The sequence below is a fragment of the Phasianus colchicus genome, unplaced genomic scaffold, assembly GCF_987193195.1.
Source record: "Phasianus colchicus unplaced genomic scaffold, bPhaCol1.hap1.1 HAP1_SCAFFOLD_96, whole genome shotgun sequence".
Taxonomy (NCBI): domain Eukaryota; kingdom Metazoa; phylum Chordata; class Aves; order Galliformes; family Phasianidae; genus Phasianus; species Phasianus colchicus.
In genome coordinates, this window is record NW_028325266.1 from 145275 (window position 1) to 161890 (window position 16616).

Consider the following 16616-nt stretch of genomic DNA (forward strand, 5'->3'; position numbering starts at 1 on the left):
AAGAACTTTCATCAAAACGTAACTAAGCTAAGAAAACAGCTAGAGAACTGCTTACCATCTCCTTCAATCACATGACTGCAGGGGAAACAAAACAGCTGAAGAGGAAGGAGAAACAACAAAGTTTTCAAGCAATGATTTTATTGACGGTAATTTCTCAAATGTATCTCAATAGCTTTCCTGTTTTATTTAAAATGAAATAAAAGGAGAAGGATGGCAAGTCTGATTTGGGTTTCCAATTGAATCTTGCGTCATCTAATTACAAATGTCTTCATGATATTAAAAATGAAAATATTTCTTTACATCTGCTCCACCCTCTACAAATATGGTTTTATTTTGCTGCTTCCCTAATCCTGAACATCTGAGCATTTGAAATCCAGCAACGAAGAGTCACATACACATTTTTAGTAAACATCCAGCTGAACATCTGTACATCCACTCAACACACAACTCTTCCCTGGTGTATGTTCTTGCTCTATCCTGACTGCAATACTGTTGCTAATCATGTCATGGCATTTATTGTCTGCAGGGATGCCAGCATATTTCAATCACCTGCCCTTCATCGCTGACAAATTTAGGATCCACCTGCAAATTTGCAGAATTCCCAAATGTAATCCTCCTTTATTTATCCAAGCAGAGATGTGTACACAACACCTTGCACCTGGCTTCCAAAGAATAAAGGTCTATCCATTATGGTGCTGGACTGCACAGTCAAGGGAGTCTGGAGGGAAACGGTACAACTACATATACCTCTTCTTTAAATGCTAGGTGCTGTCCTCTGACAAATTTAGTCTTTGTTAGTCTTCAGCAACCGGATGAAAGAGCTGCTTGATGCAGCTGATCTTAACACACGGTCATCTTAGAACTGCAGCTGTAAGGAAGACCACGCCATTCAAAAGCTTTGTGTTAAACCACTACTCCTGAGTGGCAAGTCGTCTTTATGTTCTTGGGGAAAACTGGGTGTCATTAGCTGCTCTCATTTAAACATCTGTAAAAGCTTGAAACAGCTCAACATAAGCAACACTAAGCTTGAAGAGCAACTAGATTCTGATTAGCCCAGCTATCGTGAAAATAAGAATTACAACTATTGTTTTGTACTTTTAGATCACTAAAATAACATTCCTTTTACTGTCTTTAACATTTCAACCCAAAAGTTACAAAAAAAAATGCACTGAAGTGATTCTGATACGTTATTAATGACAAAGATTACATTTTCAGCACCACTGCATCTTGTGAAGAAAGTACATGCTACAGGATATTTTCACAACAAAAGGACTAGACTGCTTATCTTTATAACTTAAATGGAAGATAAAGAAGTAAATCTTGTACAGAGACTTGAAATATGAACTGTCACCTAAACTGCTTTAGAGATACTTACGTGGCAAGTAACTGGAAGCCATAGAAATGTTGTAATGCCCACTAGCACTACGTTTGTCACAGAACTTTACTGCCTTTCCATATATCCTGCTTCTCACTTGGTGACATTTTCTTCTGCAAGGACCTCGCAATGCTTCCTGGGACATCTCCTGATTTTAGCTCCGCAGGCAGAGGTCTCTTCTCAGTGGAAGATCAGGCACATCAAGGTTGAAAATGGGATTAGGAGATGCATTTGCTGATCACTGCTGCACACTTTTCTAACCCTTTCATGGAAGCTGATCAGCGATATTCCAGGTAAGTACGTTAACCTTTACACTTGTGAAAGACAACGTGTCAGCTGATGCTTACCTCCACGTGCCACTGTTTGCCCATAGCGTTCACCACACGTCCTTCAACTGGTCTTCTATGTGCTCCACAGATGGGGACGCCCATTTTGTCACGGCAGGCAAACCATGTAATTATTCTCTCTTTGGTTTGTGAGCATCAGCAGTGAGTTCCTTCCTGTTCAAAAATTCATTAATTGAGAGCATGAATAGAACAATTTCAACTTCAGAGCTTCTGTAGAGATCATTTAATTTTTAGCACTTGTTTCAGTAACAGGATTTATACTATGTCTTTAGCAGCATCAAATACGACAGTTCAATATGATTATTTTTTTTAAACAAGCTTGATTGATTCTGAGAAAAGCCTGCTAAGTAGGATGCATCAAATCTCTATGAAAATAGCTACGGAGCTTGTCTCAAACAGGTTAGAAAGCTGTAGTCATGCCTGGCTTACATTCTGGCTCTCTTAGCACAGGCTTCTTTTAGATTTACTTAAATGTAATTGAAGGAAAGAAAAATGCACTCCTCTGCATTTTCCCCGTGATATCAAACATCAGAGAAAGAAAAATATAAGCTGACAATACCGCTGACAACACTACAGGTTGTTCTTCAAATCAGCCTCTGCCATGATAATGAAATGATAGCTTCCTTTGTACTAAAAAGCAAACAACTAGTAACGTGTGTTGTATCCTACAATGCCCCCTCATCCATGCATCACTGGGGGATGTAAAAACATGCAGCTATGTATTCTGCAGCTGCAGAAGCTGATGAAACGAGATGAAGGAAATCTGAAAAGAAAAACACACTTTGTGCAACTCAACAGCAAAGAACATAGGCAAGATAATGACTGAAGCAGCCAAAGACAACCAATTTTCTGCCCTTTGTATTAGAAAAATAATGTCAATCATTTTGCTGCTATAAGCAAGTTTGCACCCAGATTTCCTATTTCCTATGGTACCACCCTGTGCTGCAAATTGCAGTCTTTCATCCCGCCCCACTCCCATGCTTTACCCTCAGACTCTTCAGAAATTTAGATTGGAAGCTGGATGGCAAAACGGGCCCTAACTCTCTACATAACCACGTCTATTGCATTAAAAGCATGAAATCAATGGCTACACAGTTTACCTAAAAAAAAAAAAAAACCGTGAAGGATCCCACTGAAATGAGCGCATTTATTAGTGAAAAAGGTGATAAACTGGACTCAAATTGGGGAACCCCTGTTGGGAAAATAAAAATCTATTTAAAAATGACAAAACTTCTGCATCTGATTTGTTTTTAAGTGTCTACCACAGTGTATCCTACTGATCTTGAAACATCACTAGGTACAAAACACACTTGACAGGAAATCCGGTGTCGAAGTAGACAAGTAGTTAATATTTTATGCACACATTTTAAGATATCCACTCTCAGTTTTGTGATGCATTCTTAGACCTTTTTCTCATAAAAGACACTTTGGTTACTCCATCTCAGCAGGAAAGCCTTAGGAACCATAACCTCTACATCCCTCCCAACTTTCATTCCATTTTCATCATTATCAGTGATAGAAGGAAGGGTGAAGACCCACCTGCCGTCATTCTTGACGAATCCAACTCCTGCCAATACTTGTTGGCAGATATCACAGCAGAAGCACTTCCAGTGGTTGTTCATAGCTTGAGTAACGCAACCAATAACGAACTCACCTGTAGGAAACATAGTAACAGGATGTAAAATGCCATGCTACACAAAGTTAAAAGAAGCCTGCAACTGAATCGCTAGAATTACATCACCATTTTTGCCTTGCTCCTCTTCTAGAAAAGGACACTTTTCAACTGTTGTTCACACAGTGTTGGCTTCTACTCCACTAGGCCTAGAATCAAGGCTTGAAAGAGCTCCATACTCAAAGCACAACAGAACTGAGTTTGGATGGCCCTGACCCTCCTGCGAGAAAACTCCTGCAGTCAAAGTACAGTAGAATACAAAGACACACAGAGATACAGCAGGAGAATGCACTTGCTAAACAGCAAATCCAACACGCACACCGATTTCTGATCTACCACAGAGTCCTGTGCTGGGAGGCACTGAGGAAGTGAGAAAACTACCGTTTCATATTCTCTGCTGCACAGCCATGCCAAACACTCACGCTGTTCTCTGCACGCACGCTGCAGCCAAGGCCCTGAGCAGCGCAAACGCTGCCTGCAATACGTCGGGAGCTCCGCCTCCTGCTGCTGCCAAAGGCTGACACCCGGCTCTGAAGAGCCTACAGATCAAACAGCTGCCAAAGAGAAGTGATCAGGCAGATAACGGGTATGAACGAAACGAAGTCTAACATGCAAGTCTGTGGCATTCCCCTGAAGTCATAGCTTTCCAAGAATAAAATGCGATGGTCTCTAGAAGTGTCGGGAAAGCTTGAGGCATCGCTGCTGACTGCAGCCCTGCTGATTTCGGCTACTCTAACCACATTCAAGAACTGGAAAAGCCCACTTTCAGGCAGGATTCATGGAGTGCTGCAGCCCAGATGGGTTTTTTCTCTCAATGAAAAGCCTTCACATTAAGCTTACCTGACATCGAAGTCACTAACTATTCTGTGAAATGTGGTATTCTTGAACCCACAAGCCTTTCTCCCTTGTGCACAAGGCCCTGAAATTTTCAGCTGTTCGAGGGACAATATTTGAAAGCAGCTCCGTGGTTGTGTGTCCTACAGGTTCGTCACTGGCAGAAACAAAATACACAACAACAGGGTTGGTGTCCTTTGACAGCTCCGCTGCCAGAGAGAGGTGGCCCTTCTGCAGCTCTGACAAGCTTTGCTGGCATTCTCCAAATCTCCTCTCAAAAGAATTAGCCAGTTCTTGAACTTTAGCTCTAACCCCAAATTGCTCTACTTTCACTTCACCATCTAAAAACAAATCCGAGATTTCCTTAGCTCTAGTCACTGCAGCCAGAGATCAGCAGCTTTTGTTCTGTATAATCTCCAGGGTAAAACAAAGCCAAACAAACTACAGAAGATACTGAAAAGAACTGTAAAAACCACTCAACCGACTAACCAGCATCACCTGTAGCTGTCCAAATTAAAACACTGTTTGATGTTTCAGAGGGCACTAAGTTCATTTCTTTAGCGATGACATGCTTTGCACACACCTCAAGAACTTGGTCCCTTCTCATAAGGATCCTGTAACACTTCTTCTGTGTATGGAAGAGGACCCTGAGCTCTCCAACACCGCGCTCCTTCCACTGAGCAGCATCTCTGGCCCAACTGTAAAATTTCGCCCTCTCTTTGAAGGGAATTCCTTCATCTTCTTCTCCAGACTACCTCCACCTAAAACACAGCACAGTAATGCGTGATTTCCCCAGAAGTTGTTGTCACCAACAACACTGTTACAATTCTGACATCATAATCCAAAATCATTCGATGTTTTCCTTTCTTCAGTGGCTTTGTACCCACAGCTCTATACTCATCATGCACTGAAGTGACCGAACAGCCCTGCCTTCTCAAAAGGAGAGAGCCCAACAGATTTCAGCCTTTGAAATTCATTTTTAAGCTATCAAGCGTGCCGGCATATTTCCCAGTGAAATTTCAGGTCTGCTGAATGATGTGCTGAGTGATAACCCAGCACTGTTAGCATTCCAGGTGTTCCCCTTATGAAGGCTGCTAAGTAACTTAATACTGGCATTTGATCAGAATAAGAATCAACTGAAAATAATAAATGGAGGCCTCACAGCTGCGTATCCTCCTCACTTTATATGTGCACATTACTGCCTTTTAACATCCTTCAATTAACACATCTTCCACAGTTAAAGAAAAGCTTGAAAGAACTGGAGAAACATGTGACAGACAAGCATTTCTGAAGGAGAAAAAGAGCAGGCAAGGCAAGACAAGAAAGAAAACAACAGACGTCATAATATGATTAACGGATGAGGAAAGGCAGACAAGATATTGCAGAAAGAGGAAGACAACATTTTGCAGACTTCATCAGATTAACTGTTCCAATTAAAGGACACTACATACTGTTTTTTTGTGCTCTATCAGTCTTGCTTAGTCATTATACTAACCTGCAATTAAGTTCTATTCTTTACAGGAAGCCAAACTAGAAGACTACAGTCATTGCAAGCTTCTCCTCTTATTAGGCATACTAAGGTTAAACACGAAATCCAGACATGAACAACTGAGTTAAGCCTTACAAAGCTACATCAGGCTTCTTCAAGCAAGTTGTTCTACTTCCTAAAAAGCTGTGTCACCACCTCCTGGTAAATTCTCTGACACGCGAGCAGTTTCTGTGGATTCTGCTTCTCCGCTGCTGGCAGCTGACTGCACAAATACTGTTGCTGTTGCTTCACTGGTTGATGGAGTATGTAATTCTTCCTTACTTGTAGAGACTGAGTCGGTACGATTAATAAAACAGTAAGCAAATAAGCCATAAGAGCCTAAGATACAAACTTCAAACTACATTAAGTCTGGACACTAAGAATAACGACTCCCTCCAAAAAAGCCACATTTTCTCTCTCCCCTCCCTCCCTTCCAGAAATTGATAAATTTCTTCATTTATTTACAACAGCAGTACAGTAAAAACATGATAGTAAGTTCTCAGTCTCCAACTTTCCTATAGTGCTACTAATGTTTCAGAACAGCTAACTAACAGGGATTAAGGGAAGTGAACAACTGGGGAAAAACAAAAAAACAAACAAGAATTGTTGTTGGAAGGTTTCAGACATTCTTCATCACTCTTAAAACACACACAGCTTTGACTCAACAAGAGACTGAAGTACCTTTGAAGCAGTACGATTCCAAAACAAGCACCATTTCCCTTGGAAACTGCTCTGAAATCACTTAACTCTTACATACCTGCTAGGAGGAATTCTACTAGCCAAAGCTGTTTCTACTTTAGGAGGCAAAGCTGTTTCCTTTCTCTCCCGGAGAAACTTAAGTTCTTAGTAGTACCATAGTTCCAGTGCCAGAACAGACTTGAGACACAGTCAAACAAGCCAAGTAGTTTTTAATCTGCCAGACGCTTTATTTCTCACTAAGTGAAAATAGTCTAAGAATAATACTGCAAATTTATTGCCTAAACTTTCGTAAAGACTTGACTCGTACTTTGAGTTTTTACTTCTTTCTGAGAGCCTTCTGGACTGGCATCCTCCGCACTGCTACTAAAGCCACAGACAGACGTAGAAGGGACCTGTGGAGTTTCTCCTTTAGCCTTCTGCTCAGAAGATTTAGTTTCCCAAGCAGTAACACATTCACGTTTGACTGGGGGGCCTGCTGCAAAGCACAAAAATTAGTGGAAAACAGCTGATAAGACAGCTAAATACCGTGATCATTTTTGGCACATACATTATAAAGTAACCTAACGATACTCAGAACATCTTAAATGTAGAGCTATTGAAATAACATCATTATGTAAAAAGACACTCATTCAGGATAACCAAGGAACTGTAAATCCGTCATACTTGGGTTTTCTGCTGCTATCAAAGAACCTCCATGCAATAATGAAGACTTCAATCTTGCAACTGCCACTACAAATACTAGCTTCCTTTGACATTTACTTATATTTCTGGAAGCTCAATACATGCCACCTTTTATTAGTACACAGACACTCACAGCCTCAGAAAGAGTGACTGGCCAAATGGAAGATGACAGTTTTTCTCAATTTAAATATTGTAAACATATTGTAAATGTTGTCTGTTGGTTCTAGTAGCACTATACACTTTCCTTTTGAAATTCAAGTCACAGACCAAGAACAGGTCAGCATTTTCATATTGTTACAAGAATTATTGATGGCCATACACCAAACAAAATACAACCACAGAGAAGAGCCATATGGGTATCATCTACAGAGGAAAAGCAAAACCAAGGACTGAAAAAGAAAGTAAGAAACGGAAAGCAGTCAGCAGCAGCGCGTGCTACCGATGAACTTTGAGCATTTGGAACTCCAGATGATATTAACCAGAGACTGAATAGAGCTTATTTCACAACACTTCTGGGAAGTACAAGAAGAAAAACCACGACAAACAAAGGCTCAAGCGACAGATATGAAGTTACTGGAAAGGAATGGAAGCAGACAAGGAGGATGCCTCCTAGTTGAAGGGATAATTCGAGTTGAAGCTTAAGCACAACTGCTGTTCTTGTAGGTTACCAGTCAGAGCGAGGCCTTGAACACAATAACTGCCAGCTCAACACAAAAAATGCACTGTCAGCACTTCACCCTGACATTTTAAACAACGCCTCGTTGTTTAAACAATATTAGCATCTCCTGGTTCTAGCAGTACCAAACTCCTTCCCTACAAAAAAAGCAACACTAAGATCAACTCTGACGCCTCGGACAGATTCCAAAATCCTACCCGCAACTCCCTTTCTCACTACAGACTTGCACTGAGTCCTGCATAAGGCATGCTTCTGTTCTTACGTGCGAAGAACTACAATTTCATATTTACTCAAGTTGAAAGTCTAGGATTTGAAGATTCACAGACGTGCATTAGAACTGAAAGAAACGACATACTATTAAGACAGAAGAAGTAATACACAATGACCAGCATTAACAAGTGATTGACTAATGAGCTGCACACTTGAATAAATTACTGGTTCAATTAACACTCACCTTTCTCCAAGATTTTGAACGAGAAGTTGGAGGGCCCACCCTGTGCCGAAGGAGCCGGCTGGGATGCCTCGCTCTCCCAAGGTTTCTGAGCAGCACTACAGCTTTTGGGTGGTTCAGCTACTCCCGCTTTTTCCTGCTCTGCTTTCCGAGATGCTGAAGTTCCTTCATCTCTCTTTCTTGGACGATTCAAGCTGAATCCAAAGAGGGAGCCGGGGGCTGAAGTATTCCCAAACGGGAATGTCTCTTTGTTACTGAAAACGCTCCTGACAGATTCAGATCTAAATACAAACTTTGGAGCAGAAACCTCCGTTTTTGCTGGCGTTTCAGAGGTGCTTGATACCTCTAAAGCTTCTACGGTGGCATCAGAAGCATCACCACCATGGCCGAGGTCGCTTCTCTCCCTGGTAGCTTCCTCCAGCACAGCTACAGCGTTGTTACCACAAGGAGATGCTTTGGCTGCATTCGTATGAGAAACATGAGATGTTACCAACGTGCCTTTCTCACGGGTGTGCTCACTCTTGTCCCTGTCTGCTGTTTCTTCAGACTGGAATGTAACTCCACTACTTGAAGGCAGTTCGTTTTTGTCTTTTTCATCCATGTTTGTCAAGTCAGTTGTACACTCTTTGGATGGATCATCTTTCTTAGCGGTATTTTTACTGGACTCCTGTATACCAAATTTAAATCCACCTAGAGGCATCCACATTGAAAAATTACATCCTTCCTCTGCAGGCTTTGCTTCACCATCTGCAAGATTCTGAGAGGTACATGCTGGTGTTTTCCCTTCAAATTTCAAGGAAAATTCTTGTAGAGATATTTCTGAATTAGTTTTGCTTGTATTCTGGCAAGTAACACATTTTGGGGCAGTGAGTTCATTTCTTACTAAACAGATGTCACAGTTCCACTGGCCTCCCTTTTTAGCAAAGGCAGATCCTAATTTGTCCTGTGCGGCACTAACACTGGATTCTAGAGGTTTTAAAACCACACGTTTTGTGAAATAGCCTGGTTCAGGCAGTGGTGGATTTGTGCTTGCCTGTGGAAGGCTGTAGTTGTAGCGATCATCACCACCACGAGGCGAAATGATTCCAGCAGATGGAGCATCAAAATGCAAAGGTGCACCATACGTGTCTTGAGGAAACACAGCAGCACAAGTGTTTCGCAGAGGTGGTGTGCGGATTGCTTGTTGATGAGCGTATCTACGCTGCTGAGGTGCAAGTCCATCCATGCCACAGACAGGTGCCTGTCATGGTTTTGGTTTTTGCTTATTTGATTTTCAATATTCCACATCAAAACATCATGTACTGGAAGTGTTAATGCTCTAATTCTACGTACCTATCCCTATACATTACAGAAGTCATGGGATCTGACCCTTCCGGGGGGGGGGCTGTCTCTTACTGCCTGGCAGTGGGTGCTGGAGGTGCTTTCCTATCCGTTCCAAGCTTTTTCAGGTTTGACTCGGTCTTGGGAACTCTCTCTCATATCTTATTTGATTTATTAGTCTCAATTTCAACTAGATTGTATTATATTGTATTATTTTGTATTCCGATATCATAGTTAGTAAAATAAGTTTACCTCCATAGATCGTTGCCGCTGTTTTTTTTTTCCTTTTCCCCCTTCCTTCCCATTTTGTGGGCCCAGGTGGGGGGTGGGGGGGGGCAGGGGCCTACTGCCCCCTGTCACGGGCATAAACTGATCTAGTTAATTCCGTGACAGTGCCTAAAGAAAAAGCACCGTTACTTCCTTGTGGAAAAGGAGGAAAAGGGATTAGGGTGCTAAAGCCCATGCAACATGTACTCTTAATAGCAAGGCGTACCGTAAAATTACATTTCAACTCTAATCAGTTTAAACTAAAATCATACGTTCAAAACTTGAGTGGTATCTGAAAACACAGACTGGAGAGAAGCATAAGCTGAATAGACTCATTTTTCTTTAGTATTTAAAAAAAAAAAAAAAAAAAAAATCAAGCCCCCATACTATTTTGGAGAAAAGAACATTGCAGACAATGAGCAGAGGACATATGTTAGCAGGCTAAAAACATGCTTTGCTGGCTGTTTCTCCCAAACCCAATATCCCAAAGCTTAGCTGATTACGGAACTTTCTGCCTGTCTCCAGCAGACCTCAAGTTTAGTAAACGCTCTCTAGGGAATCGCAGTTATATCCTGCTACACACAGAATCAAAACCAGTTCAACACATCAGTAGAAATGGCTTGAGCGGATTCGTACGTCCTCACCTTTGTTGGTGTTACACTGGTTGCAGCAGTTCTTTGAAGATACTGCGAGTTACAAGCAGGTGACTGGCTACAGTGAACAGATGGGCCAGAGGTAGCAACTGAAAAGGAACACCAAGAAAGGAGCTTATATCCAGTTTTTGTGATTACTGACTTGAGTGAACTTTCCCAGGGGACCAGTTTTACTCATTCATCTCAGAACACTGCAGAAACATTTTCAGAAATCTTACTCCGTTTAGCTAAGTGTTCAATTAAAAATTCAGCATCAACTTACCCCTTAAAGGAGCTTCATGAAGATTTTGTGCTCTCCGATAACCATCTGACACTGTATCTGTTTCATAGCTTCCAGCAGGCCAGCAGTGAGATGATACATTTACACTGGAACTATTACGTTTCATTTCCCGTATTTCATTCTATTAAAGACAGTGTTTCAATTAAGAGCATGTAAACGTATTACATCGGTATTTGGAGAAAACCTAAGGAACGATCCCTACGCTCCTCTGCTATTTAAAAGCATGTTCAAGGTCTGAGACACACACACAAAAAAGATGAGTTAAGTGCTGCAATAATCTATGATCTTCCCATGCTTTATGAAACTGAGACTGTTCCCTGAAGCTAGAAATAAACCCAGAACAAAGATGACAGTAGCTAAGCTGAAGAAAGCACAACTTTCTGCATGCACAATCCTCAGGATTACTTCCCATATCTGAGTACCAAATCAGAGTTTGTAGGCAACAAAGTTTTACTCTTGAACTCACTTTAAGCAGATGTTTATAGCAGTTCTCTTCACTGAGTTTTAAGAGGTAGCCTGGTAAGGGAAGTTCAATGCTTGGGTCACAAAGTACTTACCAGAACAAAAAGATCAACCATTCTGCATCGAATATAGTGACTCAAGTTGCTTACCGTTAAAGCTTCCACGTGCTGACACAGCTTTTGAAGTAAGGACTTGTGATCTTCTGCCCACTGAGAGAGAGTCTTAGGAGAAAACTGGAAAGAAAAGAAAAAAACTAATTGAACTTGGATTTTTTTATACAAATGTAACACTTCCCTAGAAGAGTAACCGGCTAATATACCTGGTAGGTATTTGTTGGCAAGAAAGAGAACTTCTTAGGTGATGGAATTGAATATTTTACTTCCACGTGTGCAGCTGGTGAGATATTTCTGGAGGCAAGACTTCCCTCTTCACCATTCTCTCCAAGCTCCTGGATCACTGCATTCAGCATTTCCGTTACAGCTTTAACAGATACCAGCAGCTAGAAATGTATTTGAAATGCAAGTCATGATCGCAATTCTTCCTCAGAGCAAGAGGCTGTGCTCTGATCTACGGCTGAACAGTTTGCAAGGCTTTCTGCACAGAAATTCTGGGTGTTTTTTGTTGTTTTTGTTCCCCCAGGAAAGCCCTATATCTGTTAACATTAACGTAAGACGACAACTCACACAAGCATTAATTCTTTTACTTACTTTGTCAGCTACTGACGGGTCAGAGGAGCTTTCGTCAATGATCTTCATCAGGTAATGCTTTCTTTTAACAAGATAGGCTTTGCGTTCTTCTGGTAACGTATCATCACTCTCAACCTCTTCTGCCTTTCTTTGGTAAAGCTAAGTAACAGCATATGGATTAGGAATAATCGGTCGGAACGTAAGTAATAGAAAAGGTAATGCAATTTACAAACTTACAGTGGCAAGATTCCAGTACGAAACCACATTCTTAATAGCTTCAAACGCTAATAAAGCATCATCAGTTTTGCCTTCAGCTGCATCCAGCATTGCAAAAACTACACGTGCCTCTTCTTCATAGGCTGCAACCTGGAAGACCTACAACCAAAGCAAAAGACAAGTCACATGACACAGTGAGGACACTTGGAACAGCCAGTGACTGTAAGCATCTAGTAAGTAGTTGTAGTGACTCAGCAGTTCCCATACAGTAGTCAAATAGGAGGTGGTATTAAGGCAGTTCAGTATCTTCCAATCAGAGTGTTTTAAAACTCAGAAGTTCAACAGAAAGATACTACCAAATCTGAGTATTAGCAGTACAGCGACAAAAAAAACCAAAAAAAACAAAACCAACCACCACCCATCAACACACAAAGCCAACCGAAACAAAAAACAAACCAACCAGCTAACAATTCATATGTAAGCCTGTGACATACAACCCCTCTTACTCTCATCTTTGAATAATCCCTCAGTACCTGGATGTCCACACTATGGAAATGTCTGAAGAGAGGATATGCAGGTTCAGGAATACTTCTGTGCTTTTTGATAGTTCTCAAGCTAAGCAAAGTTTTCTTCCAGTAGTAGACGCTTCTTCCAATATATTCTTTCTGGTCGTGAGAGTTAAGGCTAACGCCCTGTTGAAGAAGAGAAATTCAAACTATCACAGAAAATTTAAGTAGAGTGTTATTCATACTTATTCTTCCCTGATGCAGTTGTTTTCTTGACAAGTTCCAAGAATTTTTCTCTCTCTCTCTCTCTCTCTCTCTCTCTCTCTCTCCCCGGAAGATCCACTCCACTGGAGTTTCCTGAGCAAGCCCATGACCCAGGTAAGCCTCCTATTTATTCTCTTTGTCTCGCTGTGCCTAACTCTCTTGCTTATTTCATTATTATAACATCTTAATATTATTAAATTATATAATATTCCTTTATATAATTTTCATTGATTATACAATGTCAAACAAAAGGAACTAGTTTTACACAACCTATGGGAATCAATCCAGAAGCCATCTAGAAGGTTGGTTCCAATATTTCCAAACTGAAGCAGCCTTACGTTGTTTTTTTCTGCATAAGAGCACAAACAGCATCCCACCAGGATCTTTGCTTCTCAGTACAGAACTGTTTGCACAGCAGCAACGGTAAGAACAGAGGTTGATGTGTGCCACGCTGAGTATTAAACTTCTCTTGCAGTTCTAAGTTGCTAGTGAACACCATCCCGAGTAAAAAAACCTGTTTTGGTGAAAATAAACAAACAGAAGGTATTAGGTAGCAAAAAACAGGCATTTAAATGCATTTAAGAACTTAGGAAGCTTGCTTACTTCAAGGTCCAACAGGCAAATGGACTCAGGAGCATCTGTTTCCAGTCTCGATGTCTCTTGGGGCAAGTGGAAAAGTTGTTGTAATGATCTGCGCAGTGGGAATAACACTGACATGGAATTCCACTGCAAGCCAAGCCATGCAAGGTGCTGGAGACTACCACTGTGCATCTGAACAGCACCTATGCAAAAACAAGGGTTGCAAGAAGCTAGGATCTGCGTCCTCGTTAGGAAAGGTATCATTCTACTCCTGTTACACTCGAATTCAAAGCCAGACTTCATCATCAAGTTAAGCCTAAAAAATGGGAAGATATCATTAGTTCACAATTCATCCTGGAATTATTTCATTTTCATGCCTGTCACCTGTGTTCATAGATTACACATAACAATGTGGGCCTTCCTATCAGCACTCATCAGCATACAAGCACTTTCCAGCTTCAATTGGAAATGAGTCAGAACAGACCAGAAGACAACAGTGTGGAAGCAAGAAGTATGTGAGAAATTCTTCAGAACCTGGCATGATGATACTGCCCTTCAGCTACAGCTGAAAGTGAAACTTCTTGCAAAGCACCCTCTGAGTAGGGCAACCACGAGCAGCTATTACAGACATTGTCTTTTGTGGCAAATGAAGCACTTGTAGAGGAACCTCTAATACAGAGTCATGCTTATGTTGAGTTTAAGTAGCATCTCTTACCAATATCATATTTACTCAGTTCTCCCTGCTCTGGTGCTTGGGGACTGACATCTCCCATATCATCTGTGCCGAGAAAAGACCTCTCTTTAGAAGCTCCACTCCCAAACAGGCTTTCAAACAATGTAAATAAACCACTTCTGTTTGCAAGTTTCCACAATCTCTTTCAAGAAGTCTTCCTTGCTGTGGCTTAAGTTCAGCAACATATGACCTAGAAAAATGTAATGTCACATAAGAACACTCAACTTAAACAAGGACAACAATATTTGATGCAGTGGGTTGTTCCTGCTGCTTTAGGCTGGGAATCCAGACTTCCCCTTATGATATTTACAAATTTCTAACTTACACTCTCCCTATAATTAAGTCACCCTTTTAGCATATGGGCTGACAGCAGTCCCAAGGCATTTTCAAATCCAGTTCTCCAGAATTACTGTGTATTTTTATTACAATGACACTGCAATTGTCTTCAAAATAAGTAGCTGTCAGTCTCCTCTATTCAGGAACAATTCAGCCTGATGCTCGGTGTTTTCTTCGTTTTCACCTAGAGCCCACAGGATAATGAAGACTGAAAACAACTACCTCGGCTTCATCAAAAAAATGAAAAAAAAAAATGCACCAAACCTGTTGGAACAAAGAAGGGAACAAAAGCGACAGGAAAGGAGCAATATTTTCTTTTATACTTGGGACTAGCAATGCTTACAAATAGTATATTAGTAGGCAGAAACCAGCAGGCTCGGAGACACTGAAAGTTAAATTCTATCTTAATGTCCTGGAAATAAAAAGAAAAAGCCCATTACGTGTCAGGATCAAACCGCTTTTTTGTATTTCATACGTAGCCAAAATACAGAACGTTTGATAGCATGTTCCAAGACGCCAAGTGTGCTCTTTAACAAGCCATTAACTCTGACATTAACTGCTCATAAAATGGAACTATGGAACATTTATAATGCTTAGTTTTTATTACCAGACTGGCTTTTTCGGTCACAGGCCAACATTTCCAGCGCATCTTGCCCAGCACAATCTCCTCTTATTAGTTTTGACTTTGGTTTAGGAATCTGGCAAAGAAAGAACAGAACTGCTACAGCTTCTTCTCAACAAAAAACAACTCACCCTCATTTAGTCTTAAAAGTTAGGAAACAAGCTTGTTTCTTTCCTGAAAAGGACACAAGGTGAGTAACTGAACAATTGCAAATAGCTGTAAGAGCGCACAAGAGAAAGCGATGTTTTGAACCCAAGAACTTGTGCAAAAGGGAAAGCTGATTTTATTCCATAAAGCAAAGAATTAAGCTTGATCAAGCTCTGCTGCTTATGCAATTAGTATGTGAGAGCTACTCAGGTCATTCCCCTCCCCCCCATACCACTAACCTTAATATTAGTTATTTTAGCTGCATTACAGAGAAGGGAATAGCCTATAGGAAACACACTCATTAGCCCTTAGTCACTTTACTTCTGACAAGTGAAACAGATGAGATTTTCTTCACACTACTTGAAATCTTTTAAACAAGTATGGAAGGGTAAGATTTGGCCAGGAGACAGCCTCAAAAACAGTAGTTAGTTTTTGGAATGCAGGCGTTCAGTGCGCGTACAGTGAGAGCATTCAAGAACTGCAACAATTACAGGCACAATCTGAAGAGTGACTTACGTGGAAACTTCTCAGATAACACAATGCTGCGAGTTCACATGCATCTCTCCATTGTGCCTCGTTGTTCTGGGCCGTTTTCAGCAGGAAAGTTCCAGCGTGCATGTAGAAGTGTCCTTTCATTTCAAGGAAGGTACGAGACAGCTCATCAGGTCCATTCGCACACGGCTTCACAGAGTGAAGCACACGATCAAAACTGGAACATAGAAAAGATTCATTTTCAACCAAGTCCTGGTCTCCCAGGATTTATACTAGACCCCTATCACTGAGTCTTCTCTGAGGCCTTTAGCTCAGACACAGCTTGCGGATCAAGCCTAGCAACATTTGCTCTTTGCAGTTAGTACAGAGGAACTCCTCTTCCATCCATAAAACAGCTACTCACTGAAAATGATGCCTGCTAGAAGTTCGGTGACCCAGAAAAAATATTCATTTTTTTTCTTTTTTTTTTCTTTTTTTAAATAAGCAGAACAGTTAAAAGAGTACCTTTCAAGGGCCCCTCTGCTTTCTCAAACATCTCTAGAAGCAAGCGTCATTTTAACCAAGCTAGAATAGGCCAGCAGATGACCCTTCTTGACAGCTCTCCAATTATTTTTATCAGCCTCCAAGTCTCGTACTGATTCAAGATATTCCTAAAGAATAAAGTTCATCACAGAATGAGGAACCGCCATCCTTCTATGAAGGCAAGAGTTTCTCCAGAACTTCTTGCTACATAATCCAGTTTCCCAGGTGAGATGTTAACGTATTCTTCAGCAGCAATGTTCCAGGAACT

The 16616-nt window shown here is 41.0% G+C and overlaps 1 protein-coding gene across 1 annotated transcript; it reads right to left on the reverse strand.

The window, feature by feature from the left end:
* Nucleotides 1-1950: 1950 nt before the first annotated feature.
* LOC149911531 (E3 SUMO-protein ligase RanBP2-like) lies at nucleotides 1951-16476 on the reverse strand (the record flags this gene model as incomplete). Its single annotated transcript, XM_090133722.1, is given in 17 exon segments — nucleotides 1951-2485; nucleotides 3262-3376; nucleotides 8267-9503; nucleotides 10495-10592; nucleotides 10766-10904; nucleotides 11395-11478; nucleotides 11565-11744; nucleotides 11953-12090; nucleotides 12169-12306; nucleotides 12681-12839; nucleotides 13261-13431; nucleotides 13521-13699; nucleotides 14212-14357; nucleotides 14359-14419; nucleotides 15173-15263; nucleotides 15851-16043; nucleotides 16331-16476. Coding segments are annotated over 17 exon segments (3360 nt in total), but the record flags the coding sequence as incomplete, so codon positions are not given.
* Nucleotides 16477-16616: the final 140 nt, after the last annotated feature.